Here is a 22,252-nt window from a genome sequence, read left to right as displayed (position 1 = left end):
ATTGAGGGAGTGTGAACTCTGATTCCTCTGTCAGAGAACATCCATCTCTCCACAGTGAAAGAGTGATAGAAAAGCCACATGTTTTCCTGTTTTAAACATCACTGCTACATACTATTTACTTTACCACAAATATGACAACTAATACAATATATTAACTCACATTTAGCTTAAAATTAACTACCAAAAAAATATTTTCTTCTGGTTCAATATTTAAAAAAATTCAGATCCACTTTATAGACTAATTGAATATTGAAAATCCTGTTTCTACGATTATCCAAGGTCCTAATCCCCAGTGCTAAACAGGAAACATGTATTATCCAAACACATAGTGGAATGCCTAGGAAGAAAGGGAGAGAGCTGCTGTATCGTCAGCCCGTATTAAGTACTGGAGAGCCATTAATGGAAAAAGCATTCCATGTTCCTGGTGTTTTCTGCAGGTCTGCAGTGAGAGCATTAGCACTTAAAGCCCCTGTGCCATGATTAACAATCAAACACGCTGTGAGCCTCCATGTTATCCTCCGACGCTCCAGCAGGAGAGAAAATCTCTGTTTTGTCACCAAAATCCTTAATTATTTATTCTCTGAAGAAAGAGGGGTAATACCAAGAATGTTTCCAATCTGCTTTGAGAAATATTTGAAGAAGAAAAAAATCCTAATAAAACACGTCTGAACGAGGGGGTAATTGTGGACAAATGCAGCATTGAAATTCATTTTCAACTCTTTACACACCATTTCAATCTTATTTTCTGCTTGTTAACCACATCTTATTGGTGAGGGTGGGCAAGACTGGCCAGTATTGATGGGTAATTGTGCATAATTCACTTCTCAGACACAATTTACATCAATACAAATGTTTTTCCATTCTGTGCTACTTAAGGCTCAACCCCTTCCATAGAGTAGTGTTTTAAATGCTTATTAATGGAGGTGCCCAAAGAGGATAACATGGAATCCCCAGTTTTTCACAAACACACCAAACACACGTTTGTTTTACTATCCTTTTAGGGACAAAACAATTGATTCCCATTAAAAAATCCTATTTTTACTAACCCCTAACCCTAACCCTAACCCTAAACTTTAACCCTAACCTTAACCGCTAACCGCTAACCTAACTCCTAACCCTAACTCCTAACCCTAACTCCTAACCCCTAAGCCTAAAATTGCCTTTTTCCTTGTGGGGACTGGCGAAATGTGCCCACAAATGTTCCTTGTTTTACTATCTTTGTGAGGATTTCTGGTCCCCACAAGGATATTAAAACCAAACACACACACACACACACACACACACACACACACACACACACACACACACACACACACACACACACACACACACACACACACACACACACACACACACACACACACACACACACACAGGGGCAAAGCAATTGCATTTTATATGACAGAAGAGGATTGCTCGGTTAGAGGGGAATCTAATGCCTCCTATTGATTCAAACCCCAATTAGGACAGCAGCGCATCTAATTACTCTGCCTAATGCTCCACAGTATTTTCACTGTGTGTGGAGGGCCGAGCAGAGAGGAGAGGAGAGGAGGGAAGGGGAAGCAGCATGACTGGGAGGGTTAGGAGGCCATGGAGGGCAGCAGAGTAGCCCTACACAGCCACCCATATATTTACAGCCCCTCCTCTACAAGCCTACTGTAGCTCTGTAGCTACAGATAGACACAGTCCAGGCTGGGAGCTGAAGAACAGTGGTACAAGATGAATGGAATAACATAGTACTAAGACATACCAACTCCAAACAATTACTTGAAGAAGATTAAGCGCCTACATTTCTAAGCTTTAGCTAATTATTTCATTCACATGTGTTTCTCATGTTCTGAGTAAGATTTTGGTGTCCCAGGAAAGAGGAAACTGCTGTTTCGGAGCAGATGTGCCTCTATCAAGATTCATTTTAATTTGTTGATGTTAATCCAATTGTTTTAAAATTGTAGCAATTTACATGAGCCAATGAAAACCCAGAGCTTTAGAAGCTAGAAGAAAAGACCATGGATCGACATACAGTATTACTTATTAGTTGCTTTTGGTTCAGCAAATTGCAATTATATACATAATTTAAACCTTGGGTCATTGAATCATTTAAATGGTCAGATGGTAATACCATGTCTATATCAGATTTTTTGTTGTTGTAAAAATGTAACTTTATGTAGCTTACAGCAAAGCCTCAGGAAGTGAGGGTGCTGAGGGTGCTGCAACACCCCCTGATAAAAATAAAGAAATACAATTTTAAGTGAAAGAATTATGAAAATAACAATATACCACAAAATTTGTGAACTGGGCCTGTATTAGTCCTGTATTAGTGGAGATAAATACTCCTCAGCACCCCAACCCAAAACATCTTCCCACGGCCATGGCTTATGGTACACATCAATTATTGTTTCTGCTTGGATAACCTAAACTACTAAAATGTATGGATTTTTTTCACCCATTATTTTCACACTGCACAGAACACCGGAAGAATTATCAATGTGAATTATCACTGTGAATCATTGTAATGTTTGTTTATGTGTCAATTAATCCCGTAAGGGAAGGGTTGCCAACTGCTGATTTTATAGACAAAGAAAATGTAATTCGATCATTCATTCATCAAAAGAGGTGATACGGAAGAAATAGGGAGACGTGCCCTTGGCCTTGAACTGACCTGTGGGGAGAGGCCATTGCTGACGGGGTTCATGTGATTGCTGGCCGCTGATTGGCTCATGAAGCTGTCTGAGTAGCTGGAGAAGCTGTGGCGATTGGACGAGAGGCCGTAGGCGGAGCTGCCGTCAGAGAGTCCTCCCTGGTGCATTGAGGACGGAGGCAGGGGCTGGGGCCGATGCAGCGTACTGCTGCCATCTGAACCAATAACAACAACACTGAGTGAGGATGTGAGCCAAGAGAACCACAACCAAATACACTGCACACATAAAGTTCAGCCTTGTTCACAACCCTGAAAAATGATTTACACACCCCAGCCTTTAGAGACTTATGTCCCAAAACTAACCACTAAAAGAGATACAAATGTTGTATTAGAAAAATGCTCAAAAAAGAATTTAAAATTGTAATGTTTTAGTGGCTTGTGCCTCAGACACCATGTGAATCTTTTTCATGTGCTTTATGTAGGTTAGAAATATTCTGCTCATGTAATTGGTAGCAAACTCCGTCAAAACCTTAGGCTGTTTCCCTGTCATCATGTAACAAAGACTTGGCTGTATGCTTAACAACTGCCTGTATGAATGCTATATGTAGCATATAAATGCTACATGATATAATATTCTGCTAAATGTCTAGCAGATATACCTTAGATATTTGTAGCTCAAGTGCTACCTAGATTAGATGAAAACACAACCATATATACAAACATTTGAGCCTGAAACATAGCCTCTGGAATAAGCAGATGTGGAGGCTTGTGTGTGAGTGTGTGCGAATGTGTGTGTGCATGCGTGTGTACGGGTCTTACCCTGTGACAGTGTAGTGCCGGGGTACGAGGACTCAGGTAGCTGGTAGGTAGGTAGGCTGGGCATCCCTGTGGGCGGGAAGCCTCCAGGTAACAGGTGGTTGAAGGCAGCCAGCTGATTGGCTCCTGCCTGCTTGCGCCATCTGGCCCTTCTGTTGCTGAACCACACCTGGAGGGAAAAACACAGATGAGGACGATGGAGAGGACAAACTACAGAACGAGAAAGAGAGAGAGAGAGAGAGAGAGAGAGAGAGAGGTACTTCCCCTCAGGCTTGCTCCTCTATGATAAACCGTCTGTAAGAGCTAAGCACTCTCTCTCAGCAACCCCTAGGTTGTGCATACTAGAATATCCATTCTCTTCCATTCATTCTAACACAATTCATCTATTACCAAATGGATATATGATTCTCAGAATGCTCCAAATGAATTTACTGTGTGGTCCTGCCAGCTGTGATTCATCTGCCTGTTGCTGTGAGAAGTGGTGGTGGTGGTGGTGGAGAAGCTAGCTAGTCCCTGTGGGAGCCAGAGCCAGAGTCGGTATGGAGGCTCAGTGGTCTGTCCCTGTTTTTCTTCTTAAGTGGCTGAAGCTGTGATCTGTGTCAACAGGCTGCCCTAAGCCCTCTTCAGAGGGAAGAAGTCATTAAGGGGTCAGAGGTAGGGGCCACAAGCAGCAGCATCAGACATCTCAAGTATGTTTGTGAACCTATCAGACACTTGGAGGGAGGCCATAAAGAATGCCACTACAACAGTACACACACACTCTTACTCTCTCTCTCTCTCTCTTTATCTCTGTCTCTTTATCTCTCTCTCTTTTAATCAGATACATGCAATTGCAAATATATACCAAGTGAATTATTTCAATTATATTATAAAAGGTGGATGGATTTAGCAGTTTATTTGTAATCGACAAAAACCATAAATACATATTCCTTTGCACAGTCTAGCATGTAAATAGCTCATCCTGTAGATCTTAGTCTTCTTAAGATATCTAAATCAAATGTAGAATTGTACCGAAATGCACACAAAATGTCCATCCCCATGATCAACTTTCAACCACGAATGCACAATGTCAACTCCCTGAATGGGAGAGACTAAAGAGGCTCCTTTTAAACTGCAGTGATTTACACATTTTAAAAAGGCTTCTGCTTCAACAAAACATGAATATAATCAGGCCTTTTGAAAAGAGCAGCCATACAGCCAGCAACCTGTTCCATTTAACCAAGACAAGGCCTGGGCCCAGTATGTGCTAAAGGTTGAAGGACACTGATCTATGCCTCGCACTGGCAATTCATCAGAGTTTAATACACTGTCAGCGCAGTTCATCTGCTGTTGTGTTTCAAACGGCCTGGCCTATTGTGAAGCCAGATGAAAGGATTGGACAAAAGGGCTTCCATACGCCAGGCAGAACACTGGGCACAAAGAGGGGGCGTCCCTTTTAAACAGCTCTTAAAGAGCCTAACTTTCAAGGGAGTAACACAGGGACACACTCACTGCTATTGGGGCCTCTCCTTCTCCTGAACACAAACATATGCTACACATAAACTCACATACACAGAGATCTCTCAATCACAAAAAGAGAGATCTCGGTTTGAATTGTGTGTTATACTACAGAGTCAACGCACTGTATCTCTTAGGCCTTAATCATGTCTGCATCTAGTTTCAATTTCATCAAGAGCGTCTCATGTGATAAAAAAGTGACTGAGATGTCAAAATACCCCACTGTACAAGCACTCGCAAGAATCAAGCCTCACAACTTCTAACCCTAACCCCAACCAACAGGGAGCCTCTTCTGGAAGCAGATCATTTCCTCACACTTTCCATTCAACAAACAACCTCTTCCAGACCAAATAAAGCACTGCGAGGGCTCAGGGCTCTCCTAGTGCCCCCACTGATATGGCTGCTATTGGGATGTAGTGGAGCGTGGTGCTGGTTCTGAGCTGGAGCTGCTGATTTCCCGCTGGGCCCAGACAAACAGCTGCATGCTTCCCGGGATGGGCATGGGGATACACCCCTTCCTTCCAGAGACGCCCAATCACCTGGCCCTGCATTGCCACCCTCACCTCTGACCTCTGAAGCTCACCCCACCCCTCTTTAAACTTGCTTATTTTTATGTCAGCCAAGCCACAGGCAGGAGGTGTTCCATCATGCCATATACAAAACACACAGAAATGCTTTTGCCACTTTCTCTTGTTCCTTCACTTCACTTTTCTCTTTCTAATACTCTGTTTTGTTCTCTCTTTTCCCATCTTGCTCTCTCACCAAAACACATTACCAAACTCTTGTCATATGAAATCCTCAGATACATAATTCACACAATTTCCTGATAGAATGTCCCTCCCCTCCTCATGTCAGTATATAATGACATAATAGGATGTAGTTCAGAGTGGTGTATGGAGATGTCTCAACATCTCACTCCCTGCCCTGTGGTCTCCATAGCCACCCTTCTACCTTAATGAGAGGGCAGCCTGGGAAGAGCATCTGTCTAAGTGAATTTAATCTGAGGCTTTGAACGAGCCCGCCGCGACGCCGATCTACTCAAGTCAACTAAAATGCCAAAGGCTGCAGCCCTATCGAGTTAAAGCTGGCAAACATTGGGCCCAATGTGCCCAGGTCAATACCGTATTGTTGGGCGAGAAGGGGCCATGCGTCACTGCTGCTTTAGAGGAGATGGAATGTTTTACTTCAGCAGCCATGGGTTTTACAAAGACATTTGGAAGTAAGCATTTAAATATTTCCTATTTGAAAAGACAAGTCGTTAAATATTGGAATGTATTTGAAAAAACTCAAATACACTGACTCAAATATACTCCCATGCATTTAACCCAGGTATTTGAAAATACTCAAATAGTAGACTATTTAAAGACAATTATTTGAAAATACTTCCAATAGAGGTAGTTGATTTGGGCCACATTATTTGAAAATACTCAAATACACAGAAAATGTAGGGACAGATCAACATTGACTGGGGGGATGGGCTGGTCCAACTCCAGGTGTCATAAAAAATTCAATACAAATTCACATGACCCTCCCCTTGTACTGAAAAATATACACCCTCCCCCATAGAATGAACTCAAAATAATGTTTAGGACCAAAAATAACAATAACTGTAGCGACCATGTGTTTATAAACGTGGATACCGACTTCGCCACTTCAGCATGCTTTTGTGGCACAGTCGCTGTCACGCAGGGCTACGGCCAGAAGGTTGAGGGTTTGCTGACCACAACAGACAAGCTCACTCTCCCTGCCTGTTTCAATACACTACGATCAGAGCCGGCTGCAGACAATGATGAGGTAGGGGGGAATCAGATACTCAACATTTTGATGCTATATTGATAATTATTTCAAATATACGCAACGAATACCCCTCCAACAGGTTTCTGTGCCAAAGCACCACACAACCAATAAACAAAGCATACCAACTTCAGGCCCTTCAATGTCATGGTTTGTGTTTTCAACACCACAATAAATAGACTATGTCAATCTCCACAAACAGAAAATACAACTCTCCCTGCCCTTTAGGCTTCTCCAGTATCAAAGGCTTGGCTTGACAATCTCTGAATGTCATTAAAGTTTTTAGTGTTTTGTAACAGATGTCTCTTTCCATTCATCAATTGGCCGCTGCACAATTTGGATTGATTGATTGATTTTATTTGTCAGTTAAAAAATACATATATACTCAAATCACTTTTTAAGTGACCGGGATTGTACAATAAAGTCAGGGACTTATTTCCATTGTGGCCCCTATTTTTACATAAATACAATTACATAGATACAGACACATTACATAATACAGACACATTACAGATACGAAAAAATGCTCAACCTCCAGATCAGTACGAGGGGAGAGTTTAAGTACAATTCTTACAAGCTTGTTTGGCTGGTAGCTTATTATTTACATGCTGGTGAACCATGATGTGCAGGCATAATCAGAGTGATGCTGGACTAGCACACTACCCAGAGTCTTTAGGGTGTCTATAGCTAGGTTTCCATCCAATTGGTGACAGGTTTTCATGTGAATATCATGTAAACAATATGCCATTTCAGAGTTTCCTTTAGGAAAATTTGGCGCTAGACAACATGACAGGGAAGATTTTAATTTCCCGTACATTTGAGAAATTGAACGGACATCCATATGCATTCAGATCCGACCTGGGGCAACCAGCGCCATCAAAAACGAGGCATGTTGGCCAAATGAGACACATTTACATGTCCTTAAAAACAGCTATAACAAATTACAAAAACACTATTCCTTGTGTGTCGGTGTGTAGCATATGCAAAACTATAGCAAATTTATTTTTTAGTTTTTTATGCTACAATAATTGTCCACCTCACAGTTCAGCTGTAGGAGAGTCGGGAACTGAATGCATCAGGGCATTGCAAGCATAGGCCTATATGGCCTATATGATATGAATATTTTAATATACACTACCGTTCAAAAGTTTGGGGTCATCTAGAAATGTCCTTGTTTTTGAAAGAAAAGCAAATTTTTTGTCCATTAAAATAACATAAAATTGATCAGAAATACAGTGTAGACATTGTTAATGTTGTAAATTACTATTGATGGAATATCTACATAGGCGTACAGCGGCCCATTATCAGCAACCATCACTCCTGTGTTCCAATGGCACGTTGTGTTAGCTAATCCTAATGTATAATTTTAAAAGGCTAATTGATCATTATAAAACCCTTTTGCAATTATGTTAGCACAGCTGAAAACTGTTGTCCTGACTAAATAAGCAATAAAACTGGCCTTCTTTAGACTAGTTGAGTATCTGGAGCATCAGCATTTGTGGATTCGATTACAGGCTCATAATGGCCAGAAACAAAGACCTTTCTTCTGAAAATCGTCAGTCTATATATGTTCTGAGAAATGAAGGCTATTCCATGTGAGAAATTGCCAAGAAACTGAAGATCTCGTACAACGCTGTTTACTACTCCCTTCACAGAACAGCGCAAACTGGCTCTAACCAGAATAGAAAGAGGAGTGTGAGGACCCAGTGCACAACTGAGCAAAAGGACAACTACATTAGAGTGTCTAGTTTGAGAAACAGACGCCTCACAAGTCCTCAACTGGCAGCTTCATTAAATAGTACCCGCAAAACACCAGTCTCAACGTCAACAGTGAAGAGGCGACTCCGGGATGCTGGTCTTCTAGGCAATTTTCTATCTAAATATTTTGTATAAAGATAAGCATTATATTGTCAGATTATAGGAGTAACTCTGGCAGGCCTGAAACATTCTTCCTCACCTCAAGTTGAACTGTCGTAGTCAGTTGTTGCGCTGGGGCGGACTGCCTTCATATCATAGCCATGCAGTAGTTAAAACTTATGAATAGCCACACCATAACAAACCTTCAGAAACATTTTTTAAAACTTTATTAGGGTAATATCAAAAGTAAGTCAGGCCATTGTTTATAGGGAAAATACGAGCAGATGAGTGAATGTAAACCAGGGAAAAATGCACTACCCTCCCCTGTGCCCAATAAAAACCACATGAAATTCCCAAAGCAAAATATTAAGTTTGACAACCCTCCCCTATTTTGGACCACCCTCCCCCCAGTGAATTTAGATCTGTCCCTAAGTATTTAAAAAAAAAATACCAAAATATACATGTATTTCAATCCAGGTCTGTTAGGCAGGCATGCGTCAGACACACACACACACACACACACACACACACACACACACACACACACACACACACACACACACACACACACACACACACACACACACACAGCCTGCAGCTGAGGAGGATTTGAAGCTGTACTCTGGAACCCGATCACAAAGTCACCTTGGATGACAGATTCTCCTCTGCTCTCCCCAATCCGGTTTAATTCCTCTACACTACAGAGAGAGAGCTTCATCCCTCCTCCATGTCTCCCTCCATATGTACCTCAAAGTCTGCATCTACAGCATCCATGTCAGTCCTGTTTTGTTTTGTCAGTGTAAGAGGTTTGCTGGTTGCCTGGCTTCCTCTATACTGGGGCTAACATGGACTCTATGTGTGAATCCCTGCAAGATACTGGAGGAAGTTGGAGGGTGGGGGAGGGTAGAAAACCTGGGGAATCACCACATCTCCTAGGACTAGAGCTTACTGGAGCCTGGGAGACAAAAAGAGACCCGCTTTAAAGCGGTTGAGCTACTGAGCTGAGCTGAGCACAGACATGGAGGGGCTGGCAGGGACTGTAGTGGGGGCTGGGGGACATGAAGGTTGGAACGAATGTCAGGCAAGTTGAAGGTCCTGAAAACATGTCCCCGGGTCTACTGAAGTGAAGGTGGGGAGGGATAGGTGTTAACAACAGTTGCTTTGATGTGGCATATACATATCCTTTAATATAATATCTTATCTGAGAGAGTGGCATTTGCCTGGGTCTGTATTCCACCGTTGCTCTTGGTCTCACTCAATAATAAACATAACACAATGGAATCTACAGAGCTGAGGATCTGATTCGGTAATCACTGATCCTCGATAACACTAACACAACACTGCATGACATTACATTGCATTCAAACCCTTTCCAAAATGTACTTTGTCTCAAATAGAATCTAAACGTCTTCATTTAATTTCAGACAATCGTGAAGAGCGTTTTTGAAAGGGAGTTATTGTAAGAATGATATGTTTCTTAAGCCAACGGTGCCACATGTACACATTCTACAAAGTGAACAATGCGCCACAAAAACAAGGACCAACCCTCCTTCTCATGTATCTTCAATGGCGCACTCCACAAACACACAACGAACACAGTAGTGCAAAGAGGCGAAACAACATAGAAATCCTCATTGGTTTTATACCACGTACTACCCACCCTCACTAGCTCTTGCTGTTTCTCTCTATGCCTGCCTGCCTCGCTGCCTGCCAGACTGGCACTATGCTAATTAGAGTAGCCGGGAGTGTGAATTTGAGAGGAGAGTGGGATTAGCTCGATAAGTATCAGGAATACAGAGGGACTGAAGGAAAGTCATTTAATTTCTAATAATAAGAAACTGTTAGAACATTCACACAGATGCATTGCAACAATTTCTCCTCCACAATCTACATAACCCCTATTTATTCCTTTATGGAACCGACATAAAACCAGACTGGTGGAAACATGGATGACTGTTGGGTTGGGTGGGCTCTGCCATTGTTACTCCTGAATCCTACTATGCCGTTCTCTCCTGCCATTGGTAATCACCCAGCGGGACAACAACCTAGTAAATCTCTATTTAATCTCTATTTCACATCTCTATAGCATCATTATGTTTATCCTAAACTAAATGAAAGGAATAAACACTCAGTGGCCAGTTAGTGTTAGGTACACCCATCTAGTTCCGGGTCGGACCCTCCTTTGCCTCCAGAACAGCCTGAAATCTTCAGGGCATGGATTCTACAAGGGGTGGTGTTCAAACGTTGATCAATTGGTATCAAGGGACCTAACGTGTGCCAGGAAAACATTCCCCACACCATTACACCACTGCCGTCTCCCTGAACGGCAGGCAGGATGGGGCCATGGACTCATGCTGCTTACGCTAAATCCTGACTCTGTCATCAGCATGACGCAACAGGAACCAGGATTCTTCGGACCAGGCGATGTTTTTCCACTCCTCTGTTGTCCAGTGTTGGTGATCGCCTGCCCACTGGAGCTGCTTCTTCTTGTTTTTAGCTGACAGGAGTTGAACCTGGTGTGGTCATCTGCTGCAATAGCCCATCTGTGACAAGAACCAATGAGTTGTGTGTTCCGAGATGCCGTTCAGCACACCACTGTTATACTGCACCGTTATTTGTCTGTCTGTGGCCCGCCTGTTAGCTTGCACGATTCTTGCCATTCTCCTTCGACCTCTCATCAACGAGCTGTTTTTGCCCACAGAACTGCAGCTGACGAGATGTTTTTTGCTTGTCACGCCATTCTCAGTAAACCCTAGACATTGTCGTGCGTGAAAAGCCCAGCAGGCCGGACGTTTCTGAGATACTGGAACCGGCGCTCCTGGCACCGACGATCATACCACGCTCAAAGTCGCTTAGGTCACCAGTTTGGCCCATTCTAATGTTCAATTGAACAGTAACTGAATGCCTCTATGCCTGTCTGCCTGAGTTATATACTTATATATAAAAGTATGTGGACACCTGCTTGTCGAACATCTCATTCCAAAATCATGGGCATTAATATGGAGTTGGTCCCTTTTTTGCTGCTATAAAGCCTCCACTCTTCTGGGAAGGCTTTCCACTAGATGTTGGAACATTGCTGCGGGGACTTGCTTCCATTAAGCAACAAGAGCATTAGTGAGATTGGGCACTGATGTTGGGCGATTAGGTCTGGCTCCCTGACGGCATTACAATTCATCGCAAAGGTGTTTGATGGGGTTGAGGTCAGGGCCCTCTGCAGGCCAGTCAAATTCTTCCACACCGATCTCTACAAACAATTTCTGTATTGACCTCGCTTTGTGCATGGGGGCACTGTCATGCTGAAATGGGAAAGGGTCTTCCCCAAACTGTTGCCACAAAGTTGGAAGCACAGAATCGTCTGGAATGTCATTGTATGCTATAGAATTAAGATTTCTCTTCACTGGAACTAAGGGGCCTATTCCGAATCATGAAAAACAGCCCAAGACCATTATTACTCCTCCACCAAACTTTACAGTTGGCACTATGCATTGGGGCAGGTAGCGTTCTCCTGGCATCTGCCTAACCCAGAGAATGTTTCCACTGCTCCAGAGTCCAATGGTGGCGAGTTTTACACCACTCCAGCCGACGCTTGGCATTGCACATGGTGATCTTAGGTTTGTGTGTGGCTGTTCTGCCATGAAAACCCATTTCATGAAGCCCCTAATGAACAGTTCTTGTGCTGATGTTGCTTCCAGAGTCAGTTTGGAACTCGGTAGTGAGTGTTGCAACCGACCACAGACGATTTTTATGCGCTACATGTTTCAGCACTTGGCGGTCCCATTCTGTGAGCTTGCGTGGCCTACCACTTCGCAGCTGAGCCGAAGTTGCTCATAGAAGTTGACCGGGGCAGCTCTAACAGGGCAGAAATTTGACAAACTGACTTGTTAGAAAGGTGGCATCCTATGACACTGTCACATTGAAAGTCACTGAGCTCTTCAGTAAGGCCATTCTACTGCCAATGTTTGTCTATGGAGATTGCATGTCTGTGTGCTCGATTTTATACACCTGTCAGCAATGGGTGTGGCTGAAATAGCCAAATCCACAAATTTGAAGGGGTGTCCACATACTTTTGTATATATATAAATAGCACTATAAATTTGGGGCGGCAGCGTAGCCTAGTGGTTAGAGCATTGGACTAGTAACCGAAAGGTTGCAAGTTTCAATCCCCGAGCTGATAAGGTACAAATCTGTCATTCTGCCCCTGAACAAGGCAGTTAACCCACTGTTCCTAGGCCGTCATTGAAAATAAGAATTTGTTCTTAACTGACTTGCCTAGTTAAATAAAGGTAAATATGAGGAAGTGCTGGGATCTCTCCTTTTTTCAGTCTCTCCACAGAGGCCTCAGAGATCAGAGAGAGGGCACCACAGAGACAAACAAAGCAGGATCCTCTTCTCTCTGTGTTGCGGTTGGCATCAGACGCCTACCACACTCTCCAGTTAGAGGAAAACGTCTTGCCAAATTGATTTCTACGCTGCATAAAAGGCTACGCTTATAGCTTATTAGATTCCTCTAACTATAATAGCTACATCTAGAATGTTTATTGGGAATGAAAGGGGATCTATGTGTCAGATTTGCTAAGCGCCGCTCAGATGAGCCTCCTCAGCAGAGGTGGGAACCTCAGCCTAAACAGAAGAGAATGTAATTCATTTCAAGTGTGAGGAGGAGAGGATTTACACTGATATACAGCATTAAGACCCAGCCTCTGACCTCCCTCCCTCTGTTCTCTGCCCTCCCTCCCTCCCTCCCTCCCTCCCTCCCTCCCTCCCTCCCTCCCTCCCTCCCTCCCTCGCTCAACAGCAAACCCCCCATCCACCTGGCCCATACCTCTGAAGGATAGACACAAGTGACGCTCTTTTCTGTTCTTAATACTCCACTGCCTGGTCCAGTTCGGAATGAGTGTTTTATTTCAGATGCAGAATGGGCAGCACAGAGAGTGGGGCACTCAGATCAGGAGACAGCTAGCTCGCTTTATAGGGACAGGTAGCCTGGAACTAATGGCTGTGAGATATGGATCAGATCCCGTAATTTGTCAGTTGGGGTGATAAAACAGTAGCGGTTCCGGGGGGGCTGCTGGTAGCTGTGTTTTAGGGGGTGGTGGGCCTGATGAAGATGGATGAGATAGTGTGATTCAAGATGGCAGGCAGGGTCGGGGAGAGGAGGGGGTTTGGGTTAGCTGAGTTTATAGGGCAGTGAGTTTGGGCTGTGGAGTCACCAGTAAACCAAACACTTGTCACTTCTCGTTAAACCAGGAGGCCTCTTGAGCACCATTCCACATAATAACTCTCAGCTTGGTGTGGGCCCATATACCCTCACAGCCAATAGCAATTTTACTATGTGTCCCTGCAGTGTAAACCACAAACACTGGTTAACAGATTATTACAATAACAACTAACAGGGTAAGCCGTAATCACAAATCCTACTGAAGAAGAGATGGATCTTTAAGATCCTACAACACTGCCCCTCTGCTTAGGGTTTCTGACTCACCCCTACTGCCTTCTTAGCCTCCTCACTCGCTGACATCTGGAAGATGCGTCATTGCAGCTGTGCTGAAGCAGGTTGGCTCTCGGGCCAAAGGTCCTTCTGTCCAGCCCAGAGATTGGGCATTTGGGCACCTATGTGAAACCCCAGCTGGCTGACATCTTCAAAAAACATGTACACTAAAACTGTCAAGTTCACACAACGAAATCCAGCCTTTGGCCCCGTCTTTTTCAATGTATTGATTCAATTGGGAGCAGTTTTAGAGAAGAGGCTTTACCGTTTCTCTTATATCATCATGTCTGCAGTGGTCAGTGTGGCCAATTAGGATGTGTCTGAGTACTTCAGCAGGGTAAGTCCCTGGTGTGCAGATGCAATGGGGCAGTGCTTTGGCAAAGCCAATGAAAAAACCACACGACTCTTGAAAAAGAAACAATTGTACAATGGGCTCCATAGTCCATCCTAAATCCTCCTCCCAACTCACTTGCCAAACCACTGAGCAACATTGAAGACTGATGTCCATTATTTACTTCCAGAGTCAGTTTCTTGGGGTGACCTTCTCAGAAAATTAAGTTTGAGTTGACCTTAGGAGACTTTAAAAGCGTTTTAGAATTAGATTATGAGGAAAACTGCATTAACAAATTATATCCATGACTCAAATACCTCAGGTTTTCACATGACATAATTTAGCTCTATTATCTTGCAGGAGTTTCCTTTCAGTTTTCAACCATGTATTTTTTCTTTGCGTTTAGACTTCAAATTACCATCAGTTTCCATAAATACTCTATAGGCAAATGCTTGAAGAGATTCTCTCTGAAATTGAAATGTAATTGACCTACAAATATGGCTGTGAAGTGCCTGGAACATGGATAAGACAGAGGACTCTCTGTGCTCTCTAGCCCACATGACACTCTGGCTGCTCAACCAATCAGAGACAGGTTTGCTGGATCTTTTCTTCTACAATCATAATGAGCTTCACAAGGAATTCAGCTCCACTCTACAAGGTCTAATATTGATGCTACATTTAAACAGATTTAACCAAATGGATAGCATTGTAAATACAAAGCATTTTAACCCATCTGTCATAACTCAGAATCTATGAGACATGCATGTATTTTCCAGATGTATTTCATGAGACCGCCATTACACTGTAATGGAGGACAATCTTCAGAAAAAGAGATTCATCAAATAATAACTGAAAGACCTTCCCACTTCCCTTTCCAAGTTTCCCTCATAAGTATATTTGAAACATTCTAAAACGCAATATATCGCAAGAAAATACACATGAAATAAATCTCTCAGCATCATCCTGAGTGCTGCATCAACCATTTTGGCGTACACCTTTCTGTTTTGAGGGTTTGCTAGACAGACAAAGACATGTGTGGAATCAGTTACCCCTAACCGCATGTTAGGAGTGTGAGGAACAGTTAGCGCGCGGGGTGGTTCAGAGTTTGGGAGGTTTAGGGGGAGTGAGCGAGGGGTTGTGGTAAGAGGAGAGGGTTGCCCCTGCCCTTTTTTTACTAACATCTGATTGATTAATGTTGTTGTCAGGGCATGGGGTCCCTGGAGAGGATGAGAGACCCTATGTGATATGCACAGGGTTTTACAGGCAGAGGCATGCTTGAAAGTGATAGGAGAGAGATCCTGGCCAAAGGCCGAAATGAGAAATCCATCAGGAATGCATTTCTTCTCTCTCTCTCTCTCTCTCTCTCTCTCTCTCTCTCTCTCTCTCACACACACACACACACTCTCTCTCTCTCTCTTTCTTTTCTCCCTCTCTCTTTCTCTTCTAACTCCAGAACAGCTGCCACTATAACTCTACTGTATTTTCCTTCAGTGTTACATAAAACCAAATGGTACACAAGCTGTCAGGCAGGTTCTGGAGTAGAGTCTTGGGTGTGAAGAAAATGGAGAATCCCCTGTCAAGGCCTTCTTAGAACAGATGAGAACTCACAGATAGCAGTGAACTCACAGAGGTGAGGTGAGGGGGTAGAAATATGGGTAAAAAAGAACTGCACTAGGATGAATAAATATATCACCGCCATGGGTGACAAACGGCAGCAGGAGACCAAGAAGAGTATAAATGGAAAAATAAGAATATAAAATAAGGTCCAATTGGGCATGACATGGGTGCATTATATTTGTGCAAATACATTGGCAGCATTTTTTTACTCCAAAATGATGTTATGGCAAATGGATGGCTTTGATTTCAGTGAAGTGGGATGAATTGGAAATCTTTTTAGGGAAAAAAACCCTATCTATCTAAACCACATTATAGTCAGCTGGAAGCATATTGCATTAAGGATGCCAAATACACCTTTCCCGATACAAGTAGTTTGTCTTACATTTGATGAGCTAATAGGGAACATAGCCTACTGATAAACTGTTCCTGAAAAAATTACTTGTAAAGCATTAAGTCCAAACGTATCTAAAATAACTCTGTAAACTCCATTAACTCAGATTTGGTTAGATGTAAAACTATACCAGGATATTATAACTAATATGTCAATGTACAGGTAAACAGTGTTTTACATCAGTGTCATAAACACCTGGATAATTCTCAGCAGCCATGACAGAGTATGTGTTGATTGTTTGTGTGTCTAACTAACCTGTACGCGGGCCTCAGTGAGCTTGGTCCTCTGGGCCAGCTCTTCCCTGGTGTAGATGTCTGGGTAGTGTGTCCTCTCAAAGGCCTTCTCCAGCTCCTCCAGCTGCTCGGCTGTGAAGGTGGTGCGGCTTCGACGCTGCTTCCTCTTCAGGGGAAGGTCCGGCTCCGACTCCACGTCTGAACCCTCGTCTGTACGATTACCTGGGCCAATGGGGAGGGAGGGAGAGGCCAGCTCAGTTAATATTAGGATTACACTTAAATAATACAGTGGAAATTAGCAACAATGAAAAGGAAGTCCATTTTATTGGTTATTCATCTCTTCGGTTGTCTGTGTTACCCACACGCCTCTGTTCAGACAGAAATTAGTCACATAGTTGATTAACCGATGTCATTGAAAAGGCAATAGAAAGTATGAGTGAAACCCTGAAATGGTCCATACAAGCCACGTTCTGTAATTTGGGGGCAGAACCACTCCAGAGGCTATGTCGTTTGCTAGAATCATATTATTGAGGGGGAGAGGCTGCAAAGAGGATTCAAATGACAGCTTTCCCTCTCTCTGAGCACAACAGAGCAAATATTATCTTAATCTGTGGATATTTATACAGAATATAAGAGGCCTGATACCCAATCCTGCCTGAGAGAGAGAGGGAGAGGCCCCAGAGGGCTGCAGAGGGCTGCAGGCGGTAGGGGGGAGGAGGGGGTGCTGGGTGGAAGGGTTAATCTACCCAGGCCACCTTGCGGTTCCTCACCACACTATTCTCTCACAATGGCCCAGGGCACACTGCTGCTCAAAAAAACTGCACAGCCAGAATATACAGAACATAACAACAATATCGCGCCAGAACCATTCAATCCCATATTCTGTGTTTCCATGATGCTGCTGTCAATAAATGAATTACAATATATCTTACAATACTTTTAGGCATTCAACTAAGCTGCTGCATTTTTGCTTGAGGAATATAGATACTGCACAAAGCCATCCAATCCAGGCCAAGAGGAATGTTTCTGACAGTGAATATGTATTACCACAGCGCATTACCATTATAACTGAATTTAGGAAATTGCATCATTTTCACCTCCTCTGCATGTCTATTCAAACTACATGGCCCTTTTCATTTCCTGTTATAAAATTCATATTTTCACAAATGTGCTCAATGAGACATTGACAAGCCAGTGTGACTAGCCAGTGTTGCTCCAGGCCTTGTTGGATTGCATCAGACATGTACAGTCCAGAAGGAGTGAAGGGTAGAGACCAAAACATGAGCGATATAGAAGTAGAGAGTTTGTTAAGAGCTCATTGTCCTTTACAGAAACCCTTTCTACCCATATAATGACAACCATAATGGTCTCCTGAAAGTTAGCCCAGGTGAACCCCCTGCATTAGTTATGGGCACAACTAAACTCAGTTTAACAATGCCCTCTAGAATGTTTCAACATACCACATGGACAAACGGAAGCCAAATAGCCTCAAAATAACAACTGTGAGAATAAAAGAGCAACCAAATCTGTCTGGGTCTCAAGGCCGGCTCTGGAGTTTAATTAAACAAGGAATTATGGGATTATATGGAGACTATCATTACAGGCCACTCGATGAGTCTTCTGAGAACGTCTTTTTGTCGCCCTGAGCTCACGCTCAACGATTCTCTGCGGATTACATGCGGCCGCAGGACATGAGGCCGCATTCATTAAAATCAATTATTTTGTCTTACCCCTTTTAAGAAAGATTGATTCTCCAACACTGGCTACCACTATTGCAGAGAATACCCTTGAACATACAAAGTTGAATATGTACATATATGGCATATCCCTTTGTTGGTTTTCATGAGGATGTGCAGAGCGATTTGCAGCTAACTCGCCATGACAACACTTGAGACCGGCACAGCGGTCCATAGATCACTTTCCAAAGTCACCTCTGTGTCCTACGGGGGGACGAGAGGGGCGAGGGGGGAACAGGGGGACAGAGGGGACGGCTGCTCAACGACGACATAGAATTCTACTTGAGTTATTTTCTTTTGCTCATATTTCTCTTCCTTTGTTTATCTATGTGAGAGGGTTAAGAAGTGCGTGTGTGACATATAGGCTAACCGCTATGTCCAAAATTCCAAAACAAAATCATCCCCCTATATTCCGATGTAAGCATTTTGCAAAGGATTTACAAACAAACTGCATGGCAAACAAGACTAATGAGTATGTACTGCCACCTGTCACTGAGCCCTGGTTACAGTGACATATGTGTCATGGCACACACAGCCAACACGTCTGTTTGTGTGCACGAACTACAAGCAGCAGGCAGCACGCTCTGGGTGAAGGTCAACAGCCCTTTCAGTAATGAGTTTGGGAAACAGGGATGTGAGAAGCAAACCTCATCTCTATCCAGAGCACATTCTGCCGAACGGGATGCCAAGATTCATCAACAACACTGGGGCTCCCACATGTACCAAAATCGGTTGTGACAGAAACAGAATTTCGGTCAAACATACGGTTCCTCTCAGAGTTGCATGGCTGTCTGGTTAACGCATTTTACTGTAACTGCACTTTTGGCCACCCTACGAAACCCTTCAGCAGACAACACTATCTACATACACATATTTTATGACACTGGATGGATTACACAGTATCCAAATCTTTTTATTTAAATGGTTGTTTGATATTTATGGATGCGATGCCTCTCAGCCTAAATTATGGAAGAATAAACACTTACTATCTGTTTCCAAGACAACAAAGCTTTTGAATTTGAATAACACATGTCTTCTTCTTGGTTTACAAATCTGTCAATGTTGATAAAGGACAAAACGGTGGATGATTAGCCTACTACCTTGGAATAAACTCAATCCCTGTGGGCATCGAGGTCAGTTCTCTAACACTTCTCGCTGCTTTGAAACAATAAGGTAAATCCTGATTAGACCTGGGTATAATGCCTCGGCTGTAATTCCATTGGAAGGTTCTGGGGATATTGATAAAGCACTCGTGCCTCGCCTCATCAGTTATAATAGCAATTAGAGACTAATTATGTAGCAAACATCCAGTGGGCATGATTAGACAGCCATGTATCCTCCATCAGGGCCCTCTGAGGGCCTACTCAATATTGATTTAAAAATACAGCTTTGTTTAAACAGAAATTAACCAGGTATTGACCACGTCTTCTAAATTAAAAATGTTTTGTTTACGATTCAAGTAACCTTTATGGACACAAAAAGGAAAACAAGTAAACATATTATACCAAAAGAGCAAATTGTTTTACTAACAGACTTCAATTGAATATCATTACTAATGAATGGAAGCATATGTTTCCTAAAGAGATTGTTTAAGCACTCTGTTACATCTGAGAATCAAAATCATTGCTTTTTCACAAAGCACTGCTATTTCTAATAATATCCAGTCAGACAGAATGTCAACTCAAGTCAGAACACAACCAACAACAGGGGTCTTGTCTCTGAGAAGCTTAGCAGTTGGTTAATAGTTTAGCGGTGAGTTTAGTGTGAGGTTTAAAGACGGTCCTCCCTCTCTCCTGATGCCCCTCATTGCTGACCCCATGGTCAGCTCAGAGCTCAGACTGCAGGCAGATGGAATACTCATTACCCCGACCCCTCCAAACCCCCTCCCCGGCCAGCCCGCCAACCCCATGGACTGTCTTCTTCTCTTCCTCCCATCCTCCTTCTGAGGAGCCCCTACTCTCTCTGTTCTCCCTAGGAGAGAAGCTCAGGTAATATGGCATAGATGGACTGGTGTCCAAGGCTGTAGAGTCAATAAAGACTGCTGGGGTCCAGAGATCCACAAGAACATTGTGCTACAATAATGTCAAGCCCTACAATAGCAGAGACAACATACAATCAGAGTCCAGAAAATGATCACACAAAAAAGCATCTAGGCTACACTCCAACACCATCAGCTCCAACTGATCACCACAACACTACAACACAGGAGGCTACTAGCAACTGATCACCACAACACTACAACACAGGAGGCTACTAGCAACTGATCACCACAACACTACAACACAGGAGGCTACTAGCAACTGATCACCACAACACAGGAGGCTACTAGTAACTGATCACCACAACACTACAACACAGGAGGCTTCTAGCAACTGATCACCACAACACTACAACACAGGAGGCTTCTAGCAACTGATCACCACAACACTATAACACAGGAGGCTACTAGCAACTGATCACCACAACACTACAACACAGGAGGCTTCTAGCAACTGATCACCACAACACTACAACACAGGAGGCTACTTGTAACTGATCACCACAACACTACAACACAGGAGGTTTCTAGCAACTGATCACCACAACACTACAACACAGGAGGCTACTAGCAACTGATCACCACAACACTACAACACAGGAGGTTTCTAGCAACTGATCACCACAACACTACAACACAGGAGGCTACTAGCAACTGATCACCACAACACTACAACACAGGAGGCTACTAGCAACTGATCACCACAACACTACAACACAGGAGGCTACTAGCAACTGATCACCACAACACTATAACACAGGAGACTACTAGCAACTGATCATCACAACACTACAACACAGGAGGCTACTAGCAACTGATCATCACAACACTACAACACAGGAGGCTACAAGCAACGCTTCCACATGATAGCAACAACAACAAAAAACAACGCCAAGATGTCTAATATGGTCAAATATTAACCAATATAATCACATCAATGTGTCAGTAAATATTTAGGTCAAATATAGAAAATATAGATCAGAAATGGATACTTGGACTACGCATATAAAACCTGTGAGGTATTTAAGGATAACAAGTGATAAAGAAGCCTCCATGATGACATGAAGGGAAGCATCATTCCTTGTCTCTCAGATTAACTCTGAGTCAGTATTAGCTCAACAACACTATGGTGTGTATCCCTAACCCTGTCCCATGAAGGCTGTTTTGATACCGGAACCAATGGCCTCAATATCAGCTGTACCTTTGCAAACTACCAAGACAGAGGGACAAAAACAGACAGGGCTCTGGCAGTGAAGCATTAGCTCATAATGGCTCATTTTGAAAAGCATATTAGTTCCAGCATAATTACAATCAGGCCTCACGCTCAGTGTTCTGCAGGCATTCACAGGACCAGCCTCAGAGCACCCAGTCACACCAGTTGACTGTGACTGACAGCACATTTTGTTTATTGATCGTTTTTTTCCTTCATTCCCACAGGACAAAAATAACAGCCCATCTTTTCTTTCTATTTATGTTTACTTGTTTATTTTGTGCATGCCTTTTGTCGTAGTTGATGTTGCAATTATACTTTTTGTCAGTCGGAGGGGAGGAATATCAAAAGGCCTAATTATGCAAACAGGCCCTGTGATAAGCAGCAAACGCCTGGATTGGGATCTGCTATCTCTGACATCCATCTGTCTCTGTGCTGTCTCCTGCTCCAGGCCTGAATTTAAACATCTCTTCCTGTCCCCAGGATTGCATGAGATTCAACCCCACGTACTGGAAAGGGATGTTTTCGGGGGCGGGGATCATGCAGCAACATCAAATAGCTGACAACTTCCCAATTTGCATTTTTCAGAGAATGAGGCGGCATTTG

General features: G+C 43.2%; 1 protein-coding gene across 8 annotated transcripts in view; it reads right to left on the bottom strand.

Moving 5' to 3' along the window:
* Positions 1-22,252, bottom strand: part of pax7a (paired box 7a) — a 66,902-nt gene that overhangs the window by 23,609 nt on the left and 21,041 nt on the right. For 4 of the 8 annotated variants that reach the window (XM_014133075.2, XM_014133078.2, XM_014133080.2 and 1 more), the window contains exons 5-7: positions 16,685-16,872; positions 3,458-3,623; positions 2,660-2,853 (exon numbers count right to left, since the gene is read on the bottom strand). In XM_014133075.2, the coding sequence (XP_013988550.1) occupies positions 2,660-2,853; positions 3,458-3,623; positions 16,685-16,872 (548 nt within the window). 8 annotated transcript variants of the gene reach the window in all.

The sequence above is a fragment of the Salmo salar genome, chromosome ssa12 (genome assembly GCF_905237065.1).
Source record: "Salmo salar chromosome ssa12, Ssal_v3.1, whole genome shotgun sequence".
Lineage (NCBI taxonomy): Eukaryota > Metazoa > Chordata > Actinopteri > Salmoniformes > Salmonidae > Salmo > Salmo salar.
The sequence above is the reverse complement of the archived record's forward strand: the minus strand, read 5'-3'. Positions and strand labels throughout refer to the sequence as shown.